This window comes from Panthera uncia, chromosome D4 (assembly GCF_023721935.1).
Source record: "Panthera uncia isolate 11264 chromosome D4, Puncia_PCG_1.0, whole genome shotgun sequence".
In the NCBI taxonomy this organism is placed as follows: Eukaryota; Metazoa; Chordata; class Mammalia; order Carnivora; family Felidae; genus Panthera; species Panthera uncia.
The window spans coordinates 73,851,544-73,867,104 of record NC_064807.1 but is presented as its reverse complement, the minus strand read 5'-3'; the positions used below and the strand labels follow the sequence as shown (position 1 = coordinate 73,867,104).

At 47.9% G+C, this 15,561-nt stretch overlaps 1 protein-coding gene across 1 annotated transcript in view; it reads right to left on the bottom strand.

The window, feature by feature from the left end:
- PAPPA (pappalysin 1) overlaps nt 1-15,561 on the bottom strand; it is a gene marked incomplete at its 5' end in the record, with an annotated part of 244,324 nt that overhangs the window by 72,997 nt on the left and 155,766 nt on the right. Inside the window, 2 exons of the mRNA XM_049629607.1 lie at nt 456-591; nt 1,500-1,613. Coding sequence (XP_049485564.1) covers nt 456-591; nt 1,500-1,613 — 250 coding nt within the window. The remainder of the gene's footprint in view (nt 1-455; nt 592-1,499; nt 1,614-15,561) is intronic.

The window sequence follows — 15,561 nt, the reverse complement described above, 5'->3', positions numbered from 1 at the left end:
GGAGACATGGCTGCCATTGTCAGGCACTAAGGGACACTTCCGGCTACAGGGTAAAGAGCCATGGCTACAATTCCAAACACCTGGCTTCTCCACTCTTCCTGGTCGCTGCCATGTGACCCTCTCTGGGTCTCAGGGACTGACACCTGGAGGAATGGCCTTTGTTCAGTCTCCTTCCCAGGGTCTCTTGAGGATCACATGGGGTGCCTAAGGTTAAAGGTGCCTCGTCGAAGGGAGCTGTTGAAGGGAAGACTTTGGCAGTGGCCCCTTATGCCCATATCTGCCAGATCTAGGATTCTCTGGATACACAAAAGCCTCCTGATTTGGAGGGCAACCAGAATGCCAAACAGAGAAGCAAGGAAGAGGAAAGGGGAAGGAAGAACGAGTTCTCAGCTGCCGCCCAGACCACCCCTGGGCAGATGTGGTATCAAGGGCAACATGCCTGAGAACATGCTCACCCAGATCGTGGCTCTGGTCTTTGGTGTCAAACAGCTGGACGCTGATGGTCTCCTGCTTCTGGTCCCCATAGTATGTCCCATCAGTCACCAGGTGGACAATGACAGCAGCAGCAACCATTGGCTGAGAAAAGTATGCCTGAAATGCAGGAGACATGGGAGGGTCCCTCGTGAGCTCAGGCACATGGTAGGGAAGCAGCCGTGGGGCAGGGGTTTCAAGGAGAATCTTCCATTTCAGGGACTGGGACACTCATTGTGGGGCAGAGAACCTCACAGTGAAGAGCACAGGCTCTGAGGTCAGAAACTCTGTTCCATCCGGGTTCTGCTCTTGCTGAGCTGTGTGACCGTGAGTGGTAGCTCTGCCTCTCTGGGCCCTAATTCCCTCACCTCTAAGTGATGTATCAAGTAAATAACTGTATCACAGGATGATTGTGAGGCTCCAATAAGATCATGGGAACAAAGTGGCACAGACTGAAAGCAGAAAAGAGGTATATTATTTGTCATTTCTCCATGCTAGCCTCTGAAACAAAGCTAAGTAAGACACAGCCCTTGCTTTTCGGCAGACTATGGAGCTCAAAGTAGGTCAGTAGTGTGCAAACCAGAAGTCACCATAATCCCTAGTCAGGAAGATGGCCCCAAAGACAGCAATATAATACCATGTGACAAGTGCCATCCAAATGATGACGAAACATGTACAGGACCAGAAGGGAGAGAACAGTCACTTCTCTCCATGGGGATCAGCTAAGACTTCAAGGAGGAGAAGACAATCTTAAAAGGCATTGAACAATGAACAGAAGGTTCCAGGCATAGAAAACTTATCCAAAATCTTTGTCAAAACAAGAATGACTAGGGGCACTCCATGAGCAATGAAGGGATTCTATTTCAGGAAGCATCCTACTGCTAAGTGTTTTGTTCCTTGTCCTTATAATTAACACCCTCAGTGAGTAGACAAACCATCTTGAGAAAGGGTCACAGGAGTTGGTGCTTCCTGGGGGTGGGGGGTTGGTCACTGCTGGAGATTCTAAGGTTCTTCAAGCTTTGGCTTACCCGGAGCCAGAAAGTGGTCTGAGCCAGCTGGGAGTATGGGTAGCTGATGGTACAAGGGTACCAGGCATGCTGGGAAATGCCTTCACTGAGATCTATCACCTTGGTTCGACACACCTGCAAAAAGATAAAGAAAAAAAATGTTTTCAAGGGTCTGAGAGGTTGGATTAAGTTCAATTTGATACATGTTTCCTATCCATCTATTTTTTTCTTAGCACCACAGGAAGAAACGGGGATGCACAGACGGGGGTCATCCGTTCCAGGAGCCCACGTCCTAATGTAGAGCAGGGAATCTCAACACTGTGAAGGAAACAGCAGATAACACGTTTGGTGGGAGACGCAACAAGGACATTCTCATGGGGACAAATCCTGCAGGAGTTGACATCTGAGTTGGGTCTTAAAGAATAGACACAGGGGAAGGGTATGGCAGATACAGGGAGCAAGAACAAAGGCTTGGAGGAAAGCAGAAACCCAGAATGCTTAGGCTGTGGTAAGTTGCCTGGTGTTCTTAGAGCTTGAGCAAAATGGCAGAAAAGGCAGGACAAGGGGTTGGATCTCACAGTCTTGAATACCAAACCGACCAACTTAGAACAAATCTGTAAATCGTGTTCAGAGCTGTATTAAGAATAAAGAAAAGACTATGACAGAATGAGCCTATCCTCCAGGGGCCATTTCCCCCACATTCTCAATGACATATGTAACAAATGGTGGTTAAAAAAACACGAAGCAAATACAGACAAGTAGAATTCTTCAGACTTAGGAGTTTCTTGTGCATTCCAAAATGATTTCATTCATTGGTTCATTCATTTATTCTAGTCATATTTATTGGGAAACTGCTACGTGCCAAGCACTCCAGGACAAGACAGATGCTGAGGGGCTCACAGTTGACAACATGTGCACATAGTTATCACGTAGGCACACACAACTGTAAAGTAGAAAACAGAAGAGTTCTATGATGAAAAAGGGTAGGGGCAACAGACTTGTTCATGAGATGGCTCAGACCTCTTGCAGAAGGCCATCCCACATTTCTGTTTTTCCTCTGACCTCTAATGTGGTTCCTCTCTCAAAACTCCCCTGTGGATTTGGGCCTGTCATTCCATGCATGCAGGGCTCAGAGGACTTATCTGCAAAAAAAGGCTAACCTAGCAGACGCTAAGGCTCTTAGAAGCTATGGAAAAAAAAAAAAAAAAAAGATAGTCTCGATCATAGTAAACAATAATACACGTACAACAAAAAAGAGGGGAATAAGAAAAACTATATATAAGGATCAAAGATATCTATCCCAGCAATATCTGTAGTAGAAAAAGACTGGGAATAGTTTATATGTTATCTGTTGGGGAAGTGATGCATCAAACAAGAAATATTCACGTGACATATTTTTATACAGCAAAAGACTACTAAGAGGCCTGAATTAGATTCATACACAGGGATGATATTAGAAATATTCAACAACAGGTCTGGTATGGGTCCTGGCCACTCAAAATGGAAGCCCTACTCCTGAGTTCAAGATAGCAATGGAGAGATTGCAAGAAGCATAATATTGAGTTAAAATAAAAAGAAAGGAATGGGGGTGGCTGCGTGGCTCGGTCAGTTAAATGACTGACCATTGGTTTTGGCTCAGGGCATGATCTCACAGTTTGTGGGTTCAAGCCCCATGTGGGGCTCTGCGCTGACAGAGCAGAGCCTGCTTGGGATTCTCTGTCTCCTCTCTCTGCCCCTCCCTTTCTGTCTCTCAAAATAAATAAATAAACTTAAAAAAAAAGGAACAAAGTGTAAATGGACAAGTACAATATGATGCCATTTATAAAAATCACACAAAGCGAGGGACAGCTGGGTGGCTCAGATGGTTGAGCGTCCCACTCTGGGTTTTGGCTCAGATCATGATCTCACCGTTTTCGTGAGTTCGAGCCCCACATGGGCTCTGTGCTGCCAGCGCAGAGCCTGCCTGAGATTCTCTGTCTTCCCTCTCTTTCTGCCCTGCCCCCCCGCTCACACTCTGTCTCTCTCAAAATAAATAAACTTAAAAAAAAAAAAAATCACACAAGGCAAAACCATATATTGCCCAGAGATTCCTATAGATGAGTAGAGAAGAATTAAACAGGTAGTAGAAAAGCCATACATCAAATTCACTAGTCAAAGTCAAGAGAAAATACTTGATGTGTGACTGTCTGCAATTTACAATTGCAATCATCAATGCTTTGGTTTTTTTTTTAAATGAGTTTTTGGGTTGGAGGAATTTTATATCTACAGAAAAGTTGCAAAGGCCACACAGAGTCCAAATGTATCCTTCATCCAGTTTCCCTTCCTGCTAACATCTTCATCAATTCATTCCTGAAACCCCAAAGAGAGGAAGATAAGTCACTTAATCAAGTTTGGAGAATCGTGGAGAAGTCACCACCCGGAGAGTGATGTGCGGTGGCATACTGGCCTCAATTAAGGAGACCCTGGTTTATCTTACACATTTGAATGTTGGATTGAGTCACAGGTTTTCAAGGTGTCACTTGTGGATTCACAGGGTTCCTTGGAGGCGCCAGCCTGGGGGTCAGGATGTGAGATCTGCCCCCTTTCTGCCCCTCTGCTGCTCCACCTGTAGCATCTCACGCCTCTGTCTTACGTATCAAGCTGCCTTGTCATGTTTCCTTTAAGATCTTTACTGCTTTAAGAACATGGAAGGGTATTGAAACTCATTTATTGCCAAAGTTTCCCTCCCCCGCCCCAAGAAGCCAGTGGGTCCTGGGCATACAGTATGGCTTTCCCAAATGTCACAGGAAACATCTTAAGGAGAGGAGAGAGTATGCCAAACATTAACCATCTCATCGGCTTCTGTTATTCAAGTCTCTAGAAGCCTAATACCAAGGAGACTATGGGCAAAACGGCCACTTTAACAGGCTGGAAGACATCTTCAAGTTTATTTATGTTTCTCAAAAACAACTGGGACCTAGCTTAGGCAGATCTGCCAGTGGATTGTGTTACATTTTACAACAGTGCAAGACTTTGCATAAACTATCTACGGCATTTGAAATCCAGGCCAGCAATTCGACATGTATCATTTTGGAATTCCTTCCCCTTGTGTTCTGAGCCGCCTGTCCCCAGCAGAGTGTGGTGGGGCACATCTCTGGAGTGCTACAGTTGGGGGCAGCGGGTGGGGGGGGGACTTATCTCTGCATCTAAAACATTCACGGTCAGGGAAGTCTTCAACAGGAACAAAGCCCTCTTATTGCTTAAATACATTTTCCTCTTATCTCATCAGCTCTATCAGCACCAGACAGGGCTTTAGAGGTACACACTGCTGTTATTTTATTCTCCTGTTTTCCTATTTAGTTTGTGTTTGTTTCAAGCTGGCTGTGATCCTGACCAGGGACAGTCAAAGCGGATCAGGGAGGAACAAACAAATCCAGCTGAACCTTTGCCCAAAGCCCCAATTGATCTTAAAACCATCTATGTTCCTGGGGAGGCAAGGGCAGGGGAGGGAAGGCTGCAGGGGAAAGGTAAAGCAAACAGTCACAAGCCTCCTGCTTTTATATTGTCAATTCTGTTCACTCGGCCCCCACTTATTCAGAGTGTGCAGCACACTGCGCTCCACATCCCTGTGAGACAATAGCCTTGCCCTTGGCCACAAGGGTGGTCACTAGGGATACAAGGGTGATCCCAAGGAGACTGGTTTTATAGAGATGCTCTGTTTTCATCCACCCATTTCTTCGCACCTCCCAACAAAAGCAAGTCCGACTTCATGACGCATTCCTGAGCAATGTAGATTTTACTGAATGTTCATGGGGGAACAAGCAGGAGAATTACATCTCACACTGCATGGGGACTCGAGCTCCCTGAGCTGCCCCAGGAACTGAGTTAGTTCCTCCTCACTCATCATTTCCAGTGTCCCTGGCTCAGCTCCAGTGACCTTCCCATCTCTCCCAACTGACCCCCCCACCCCACATCCCACTCTATAGCTCTCATGCCAGTCGTTCTTCTCCCTCAAATTATCCACTCTGGCACACATACCACACACAAGGCCTTCTGATGACCCAACCCAGAGCTGTCGGGGTGGGGGGGGTGGGGGGGTGCCGCCGAACATAGTAACATTTTACCCTACCGTGCTGGTATCGCTCCACCTTGTAGAACACTGTGTGGGGACTCTAAAAACAAGGGCAGCCTCTAGGCTTCAGGTTTCCCTAGACGGATGAAGAGGAACCTTTCTGCCTTCCCCACTCCCATGTACGCTGCAGCATTATCCACAATCGCCAAGATGTGGAAACAAACAGTAAATGGATAAACAAAACACGATCTATCCATAGAATGGAATATTACTCAGCCTTTAAAAAGGGAAGGAAACCCTACCATTACTGACAGTACAGATGAACCTTGAGAAGATCATGTTAAGAGAAAGAAGGCAGTCACAAAAGGGCAAATACTGCATGATTCCCCTTCTATGAGGTATCTAAAGTAGTCGAACTCATAGAACCAATGAGTGGAACAGTGGTTACCAAGGGCTGGGGGAGGGGGAAAAGGTAGTTGCTAATCGTCAGACATCAAGTTTCAGGTATTCCAGATGACTAAGTTCTAGAAATCTGCTGTACCTGTAGTCAACAATGCCTTAGTTACTGTACACACAAAAATTTGTTAAGAAGGTAGATCTCTTGTTAACTGTTTTTATCACAATAAAATGAGATACACTAATATTTTGACCGGCCAAAATGCTGATATTCATTGAATGAATGAATGAATGAATGAATGACTACAGTAATAAACAAATGAGCCAGTGAACGTCAGGGGGAGAGAAATTCATTTTAATGGTGCTAGGCAAAGAGCAGATGTGGTTGGGCTGACAAGCCCCTTCGTATCCTCTCCCTTAGTATCCTCAGGGTCGGAGAAGGGATTACCTAGCATCTCATTGATTACTTCAGGGACAGAGAACTCACTCTCATTTATAGGCATGCCCAATTTGCCTTTGGACAGCTCTTTACCACAGCCAGGAGGAGATGTCTGGCTACACTTCTCCCTCCTTCTTCCTCTAATGAGCAATGTCTATAAGCTGTCTTATTCAGATTTCTAGAGTTCGAAGGAATTGGAGAATTATCTACTGAGACTATTCCTCCCACAGTGGTCAAGGAAGGAGTAGGTTGTCTTGCACAATATAACATAGTAAGTAAGTGGCAGAATTATTATGAAAATGCAGAGTTTTCTGGCTTCCAGAATGGATGGTTTTTCCTCACCTACATTTGGTACCCTCTCAATCCTACATTTATTTTAAGTTTATTTATTTTAGTAATCTGTCCACCCCAACATGGGGCTCAGACTCGCAAGCCCAAGTCTTTTGCATAGAACCATCCCTAGTGAGATGTGCCCCTCTGCCCCAAGAATTCATGGCAGAAAGAGCAGGCACGAATGCTGGAGCCCACACCACTCTTTTCTCCAGGAAAAGGCCAGCCTTAGGTCTTTGATGGAAGCTGAGCAGCCACTGTCCCCCAATCTCATCTTAACACCTGAAGGAACTGAGGGGCATGAGACCCCCTTCCCCCTTGGCCTTAAGTGAGACCTCTCATCATGAACATGATGACTTAGACTCCACATCACCTTCATAGTTGTCTGCACTTACATCAAACAGCACCCATGGGAAATAGGAGACCTGGGTCCGTTCTGGCTGTGTCACTTACTAGCTGGACATCTCTCCCACCCTCAGTTTCCCCATCTGTGAAATGTGGTTGTTGTACTGAATGACCCCTAGGTACCCGAGGAGCTTAAGGACACCCACAGTAATAACATCCACCAAGGGTCTCATGGCCCCAATATCATTTAATCCGCAATACCAGTTATCCTCTGTGAGGTTGGAATCATTGTCCCATTCCTCTGATGAGGAAATGAGGCACAGAAGCTGTATAATATAAGTCCTTCAAGATCATATCTAGTTGTGTAGGACCGCCAGAAGTCAGACTCTCATCCCTCAGATTCTGTGTCCTGTGTCCTCAATCACAAAGCACCACACCTGGTGCGTGTCTTGCTCAAAACCTCCCCTTCCTCTGATGGAGAAGGCACCAGTTACCACTCTCTTGCCTCCAGCTGCTCCACATGCTCTCCCTTATCCACGGTCCCCATAGTTAACTTGCCGAAGGGAAGAACTAATCCTCTTGCCCTGCTGATCATCACCCCCATGGCTGCCCGTGGACCACAGGATGCGGAGCTCCCTCGACACAGCTGGCAAAGGCCATGGGGAGCAGGTTTCAGCCATGTCACCGCCTTCACTGCCAGCTGCTCTCTTTCTCCCCTCCCCACACAGCAAGTGGGCCACCACCCACATGCTCAGTGGTGCTCCCTTCTCCCCGAGTGACTCTTTGTCTCCCATGCCCTGGACTCTGCCGCCATGATGCTTGTGCCCAGACTTCTCCCTGCACCCCCACCCCCCTCCACGGCACTAGCTGCCCATTTTGTGAAATACTACACACACTTCAAAGCCAGTCTCAAATGTCACCCCTCCTCTGAAAGCCTTTGCTCACCCCCCAGGCAGAATTAATTGCTCTCTCTTGTGTCCATATAGTTCTTTATATATACCTCGGTTACAGAGCTTGTCAGGTTGGATTATAGTTGTTTGGAGCCCAGTCTTCTCCTTTTAAACTCGGAAGACTTCCAAGGTGAGAACCATGCTTTATTCATGCTCACAGAAATCTTAGCAGATCACCCAGCACTAGGACACAGTAATGCCTCAGGAGCAGCAGCAGCAGCAGCAGCAGCAGCAGCAGCAGCGGGAACAGCTACTGAGTGCCCGTCCTAGGCTGGGTGTTTTGTTAAGGATTCTGTGTGTACTAAAGTGTGCAGGCCTCATGACAACTCTGGGAGGTAGGTACTATGATTATACCCATTTTATAAATGAGGAATCGAGGCTCTGTACTTTGCCTGAGGTCACACACCTTGTGAATGGAACCAGGATTCAATTCTAAGGCACAAACTTGGCCCACACTCTTCATGGGAGATGCTAAGTTGTAAAGGGCACACCTGCCCATCTCTCAGGGCTGTCATGGAGGATGGACTTGGGATTTCTCCTGAATAGAAGTTGCTTCAGCAGCCCAAAGCTGCCCTGAGGCAGGTGATGAGGGTCACAAGAGCCCTGGGTTGCCAGGCCAGAGTCTTGCCTACTCGAGGTGACCCAGTTCCTTACTTCCTCTGATACCCATCCTTCCCACGTGCAGAAGGACAGGGTAAGATGAATCCCGAAAAGGCTTTTCAGTTCTGACATTCTGCCAGCTTTTCACTCCCAGCCTCTTCCTAGTGAAGGTTGCTGGAATGAGTGTTGACTCTGTAATGAAGTGGGCTTGTTCTGTCGGCCCCTGAGCCAACTCCTAGACCCCGTGTCTCTGGTACTCCGAGGTAGAAGGCTAATTTCACAGCCACATTTCTAAGACGACCAGAGGGGTAACATAAACATTTATTGCAGCCATTCCAGCAATGTGTTTTCTGTTTTCTTTTTCTTTTCTTTTCATGCATGCTACAAAAGAGCTGGTTATTCCCCCCTGCCCCCCACCAAGCTTTGAGATCATTGGATGCTTGTACTGGGGGTGTCCTCAGAGATCTGATTCCAGCTGTCACATCTCACAGAGGGATGGGGAACAGAGCCCAGTGGAGAGGCGAGACACTGGCTGTAAGCTCCTCTGGGATGGGCCAGCATGTCTGGTGGCGACTGGGGTTGCCTGGCCTGACAGACACAGAGCCTCTGTGGCCCTGGGACTTGGCGGCTCTTGTCCACTCCATGCACTACCAGCCAGTCCATCCAGCACCCGCCTCCAAGCCCCTCCTTTGCCGAAGACTGCTTTCAATTAGAGGAGTTAACGATGTCTTGCTTTCAAAGGGTTTTTTAAATCCAGTTTATCTTCCACCCACACACGTCGTACACAAAGGCAGGGAGACAGAGGGAGAACAGGGGGAGCAGGAGTTCTGGTATTTTCCCACACAGGGGAGATGCCATGAGGTTTCTATTGAATTTCGCTTTTACAGATTTACATGCCCTTTTGTCAATCACAGGAGGGAGGAAGTGCTCTTCAAATCTCTGGCCCGTCCTCTCCAATTTCCTCTTTCAACCCAAAGGGACCTGGGAATGGGTCTCATAGAAAAAGAGAGGAAAAGAAATAGGGAGGGGGAGCATGGGGTGCATGCTGACACTAACAATACACATAAATGCACAAGTGCATGCACACACACACACACACACACACACACACACCAGGCACTGTTTCCAAATATTTCTACTTAGGCCACATTTTAACCTCAGGCTTGCAGATCCAATGCCAAGTTATTTCCCCAAGAACTGCAAGGCTGTAAGAGGGGCTGGGTTCCTTGATATGAAAATTGTAGGAGAGCAAGCCGGTGGGGAGGCCACAAGTCGTGCCATGGGACCACGACACCAAGTGGGCCAGGTGCAATAAAGCCATCTCTGTAAAGCTGGCATGGCTCTCCCTTACAGCCCATGCTGCTCCCTCCTCAGGGTCCCCGTTGAGGAGGGACAGGGCACCGACTCTTACAGTCTACAGTACGGGAGCTGCCTAGGCATCATCTCGCCTGGCCTCATCATAACTGTGAGGAATAAGCATTTTTCTCCCCATTTTAGAGATAAGGACTCCAAGGTTTGGAAGGCATTGGGCACTTCCCCACAGCTTAGGAGTCAAAGCCAAGTGGTCTTACTCAAGGTTCACATCCTTCTTACCCCACGGGTGGAGACTTCTCCAATAGCTTCTGGTCATACCTTTCATGGTTTCTTGTGTGGCCACCTATCTCCATTCTTGAGTCCGGAGGACAGCGTTCATGCCTGATTTAGCTCTCCTCTCCACTGGTGTCTAATGCAGGGCACTGAGCACAGCTCAGTGAATACCTCCTATACTGAATCTCAGTTCTTGGCTTTTCCAAGGTTATACACGTGGTTCAGGGGTGACGTATTTGATCCAGAAGCCCCGTGTGTGGAGATGGTAATAACCATGTGGTGCAGGGAAGGTCCTAGGAGGCCTAAGATTCATTTGTGGGCACCAAAAGGTCGGACCTGTCCACCACCCAGGCTCACAGGTAGTCGATGTGTAACAAATATGCTGATAACAATAATAAATGGTATTGGGGGCACGTTCTCTCATGTACAGCAGAGCCTGTTTGATTCTGTGGTTTCATTTAATCCTTAAAACCACCCTATGAGAAAGGAATGAGTATTACCTCTACTTCCCAGATGAGAAACAGGCTGATGGCTAACAAGGAGTGCGATGGCCCTTGACACTGCTAGACCAGTTGAGGCAAACGTGTGGCATCAGTGCTGCTGCTCCCCAACCCCTTGCTCCAGACAGACACCATTAATTGAAGGGTGCCTGCTCTTCCCCTGAGTGTAGACCTCAGAATGCACCTTCACAAAAAACACCATGGCAAGCCGCTCACAACTGGTTGGGATTGGCCCGGGAGGCGAACCTGTTTGCAATCTTTGAACTTGGTTGTTCGCTCACTGAGGGCAAGAATGGGCACTTGCTTACTACATCTTCAGCATGAAGAGCAGTGAAAGGCCTAAACTAAGCCCTAAGCAAAGACTAGTTGCCTCAAAAAATCAACTGCCAACTGTAACGATGTTATTGATCCTTCACTACATACAAGTATATCCCCTGCTTTTCCAAAAGTCCACTGCACCACTTTGCTTTCACGAAAGGCCTGAATTAGTACCTGTTTTCGTCACCTAAAAGAAATCCAAAGAGGATTTTTGTTTGTACAAAAAAAAAAAAAAGGTGGAAAGCAAAAACAGCATTCGTGTTGGTTTCGCAGCGAGTCTTACAGAGGCAGTGCAGACCCCAAGCAGCGAGAGCCGCCCCACCCATTACACTGGGCATCTCAGCCTCAGCCACCAGAGCTCTGACCTGTACCGCTGAGCATCTGCGCTTTATCTCCATGTATTTTGTGCATCCATTAGCAAGATGTGTCCTAAGGTATCAGGAAAGCCTAAGAGAGATTATTTTGGGGGTCTGGGAACACTCAAATGTTTTTTTTTTTTTTCATATAAATGAATGGCAATTACTTCTCTGCCTTATGCCATTTTGGCTTACGGAAGGCATCACGCGAGCACCCTGCTTTCAGGTAGTGGAGAAAACCTGTATCAGGTATGCTAACAGGTGTTTCACGTGCCTTATCAGAATTAATGCATATATGGACACTGGAAAGCCAAACGTCCAGATTGGAGGTTCAGGGCCACTTCTACTGGCTGCACAGCACTGTAGTTCTCCACCCACATCCCCCCTGGATTCTTCTCACTTCTACATCCATCCTGACCTCCTCCCTATGCCCCTTATTCCAAACTGACTCCCCCCCACTGTCCTGAACAGAGAACTTTATGGGCAACTAAGGGTTAGCACACACAAACACGCACATGCATGCACACACACACACACACACACACACACCTTCAATCCCCTCCTCTGGACCTCCTTTTTATACATTTAATACACTGAAAAAAAAAAAAGAGAAATAGAGACAGACAGAGACAGGCAGAGACAGACAGACAGGCAGGCAGAGAGAGAGAAAGAGAGAAAGGAAGAAAGCCAGGCTTTCCTTTACCAACCATTAGAAACAATTATCACTTTCCCCAGGCCCCAGAGCAGCTTCCCTCTTTGATGCCTGCCTTAAAGAGATAGAGGGGAGGGAGGGAGTGAACTGCTTTTCTTTCAATTTCGAGATTTATTATTTGGCATGGACAGATAATCAAGCAAAGAAGCATTTCCTGCGTACAAGGCGGGTGTGCAGAGTGGAGAGATGCCTCCTTCCTCCCACCCAGAGCTCTGGAAATAGCAGCAGACCTCGGGGCCTCCACCCAGGAGACACTTCCAGATAAGATAATTTGGCGTTTGATGCCCTCCAGCCTTGGGGCTCAGCTCTGGGGTGATTAGCACCTCAGTGCCCCAGAGGTCTATTCCTAACACATTAGGTATTTCACCCTCCTCAGGGATCTAATATCCTCTGCTGCACCTCCCCCAAGCGTCTAGAATCCTGGAGTTTGGGATACAAATTCTGGGCCTGATCAAAATGACCATGGAGAAGAAGCCAGGCTTACGAGGGGAACAGAGCAAAGAAACTCATGGAAGGCATCCCTGTTCTGGAGCACCTGAACACTTTTACAGGTGGGGAAACTTACCTTTGTTACAGTAGAAATGGTTCACGGTCAATTCTATGGCTCTTGGGGACAGAAATTGGATGTCCCAACCTTCTTCTAAGGGAAAAGTTTACTCAGGAGACCTGAGAAAGAGCATCCAGAAGAGGTGGCAAGGCCAAGTTTAAACCAGCACCTGTGCTTCGAGGGCATCTCCTCACCTTCTTGGGAGGCCGGTGTCACCACCCCCACTTACTCTACAGATACAGAGCCTGCCGAAGCCACACCTGTCGCGGCTGGTGAGCTCCGGGTCTGGCGCCTGCCTGCCCATGTTACTCCAAGTCTCTGTCCTATGATATAAGTGAGGACACTGAGGGCCACAGTGTGTGAACGGTGATCCCGAGGCGGTGATGACGATGCCCCAGCTGCTTCCACCTCCGTTAGCTCCAGTCTGTGTCACAGTGGAAGGGAGATTCACACGTACCCATTTTCAGATGGGTAAACTAAGGCCAAGGGTGAGGGAGAAAATATCAGCACAGCAGTGGCAGCTCTGAAAAAAAACGGCACTGGTCACCAGTTCCTATAGTATGAAGTGTGACTTCTCATAGTGCAACCCCAAGAGGTCAACGGCATCTCCCCACCTGACATACAGGAGGGCCAGGCGTGGGGCTGTGCCCAACCCAGACGCCCGTTTTGAGGAGGCACCGGGCAGGGGCTCGGGCTTCTCCAGCTAGTAAATCCTCTAACAAGGGAGAGTGATTAGTGTCGGATGTGGCGGTCGGCTTTTGTGCTGCTGACAGCACCTCCCTTTAAAGCCCTGGCTGGGCTCATTTCACACGGGGCCCTCCATAGGCCTGCTCCCGGCTCCGTAATTATGCCATTCACCAGTCACCCGGGCCCGCCTCTGAACTCCTGACCCAGCAGTGAAAGACTTGGGATCTCATTACTAATCTCTTAAGCCACCTAGTCTTCCAAAATACATCCATTTAACTTGGAGGCCAAGGCTTTGGGGGTGGGAGCCGGGGAGAGAAAAAGCCCAGCACAGGGACTTCTCATGACATGGCCACGTCCCCTTTCTGAGGCCTGTGGCCCAAGCCCCAGGGCAGCTGGCCTGGCTGTCCGGCTCAGTGCAGGGCAGGCCTTTCTGAGGGTCAGTGGCTGGGCTTAAGGACCAAGAGGCCTTTGGAGGGGAAGGGCATCTGGGCCCACCTGTTTGTAATTTCAGGGGTGTGGGTAGGGGATGAGGCCTATGTTTGTTTTAATTATTATTATTATTGTTGTCGAGAAGGGAGGGAAAAAAATGAGCAGAAACTGCTCACATCTGGAGGCTGCTGTCCAGCTTACGTAATCTCCCGTCGCAGAGGAGGAACACGGGATCCCCAGCCAGATGGTCCGTGGGTGACTTCATGGCACATGGGCCTCCTCCAACAGTAAGATGCTGACAGGGTTGGGAGAGTGGGTTGTGGGACCTTCTTGAGATTCTTAAGGGGTGAGAGGTAGGAGTTTGGGGGCTCCCAGAGATCTCAGTTTTCTTTGGGCAGACTCAAGATTTTTTTCCAGCCAAACGTACAATTTTTTTTGTTATGTCTCTCATTCATTCATTCATTCATTTACATAGCACTTACATATGTGCAGGTTCCTTATTCCCCATGGTCTACTTGGTGAAAATGGATCCCAGAGGAAAAAGCAATAAAGGTTAAGATCCTTCTTGCAAACAGCTCCCAGACCCATGCGGGAGGGTCAAGGTAAACGATTCTACAGGAAAATACTCAGAGAACAGCGTGGTTGGTTCTGTGTTTGAGGTATGCACAGGTTGAGGGAGAGGCATGGAAGAAAAAAAAGTTGCCTCGGCAATCTGTGCCTGAGCACCAGGTCTGAAAAGCAAAATTTTAACGTCATGTGGGCTCTGGAGAGCAGAGGCTGGAGAAGAAGAGGCGACAGAAGGGGAAAAGTGGGGCCACGGCTAAGCCATGACAAACCCAGTTTTCCAGATGATGACACAGCAGAGGCATGAAGGACAAAGTCAGAGATATGGATCCTGCTGCAAACACAGTTCTGAGCATACTGCTTTAAAAAAAAACAAACACATTGCTATCCTTTGGCGTTTTCAAATCTCTCTTTCTTAAAAGCATTTGTACCTAAAGCAATTCATACAACGTCATGAATTCTAGATAAGGATACATAAAAGTGGCGTAGACTGTGGATCAGATCAAGAGGGAACCGTTAGCTTCAACCCAAGTGCTAGATCGGAACACAGAGATACTGCCGGCATAAGGTGAAAATCCCGAGGCACTGCTAACTCCAGATATGAATCCTGAAGCATCCCCATCTTTATTTCAGAGCCCAGAGGTACTGCCCATTCTAGAGAATTCCACTGAGCACTGAAACACTCCCAGTTCTAGCCCAGAATACTGAGATACGGGGCCTCTAGAACAGGGCCAGGGAATGCCGTCTGCTCTAAATCCAGCATCCCAAAACCACCTGTGGAGAAACAGACACCAAAGATGGAGAACAGAAATCTGGTTAGCTTCCACCTTAAAATGCCCTCTCTACTGGGTCTAGAGTGGAATTAGAAAACACAGCCAACTCTGGAGCAAAGTCCTAAAACACGGAAGTCTCCACCATTCAGCTCAGAGCCACTCAAACCAAAGCAGTGTGTCACAGGCATCTCGTAGACCTTTTCTTAGCCCTTCCCTGGGAGCCCTGAGATGTTCATGGGTTAACCAGGAAAGCGCTGACCACATCCAAGCTCAATGCCTGGTCACCAAAACCCTTGGTTAGGAATAGTTGAACAGTGGTTAATGGCAGTCTTGACCACACTGGCCTATTCAAGAAAGGTCAGAGGAGTGATTTTTCACTTAAAAACATCTGTGTACTGAAAGAACAAGCCTTTCTCAAGTTCATAAAAGTAGGAGTTTCCAGGTTCTTTTCTGTTTTTCCTCTGCACTCCCCGTCCATTCCTCCTCTTCTCCAGCTTTC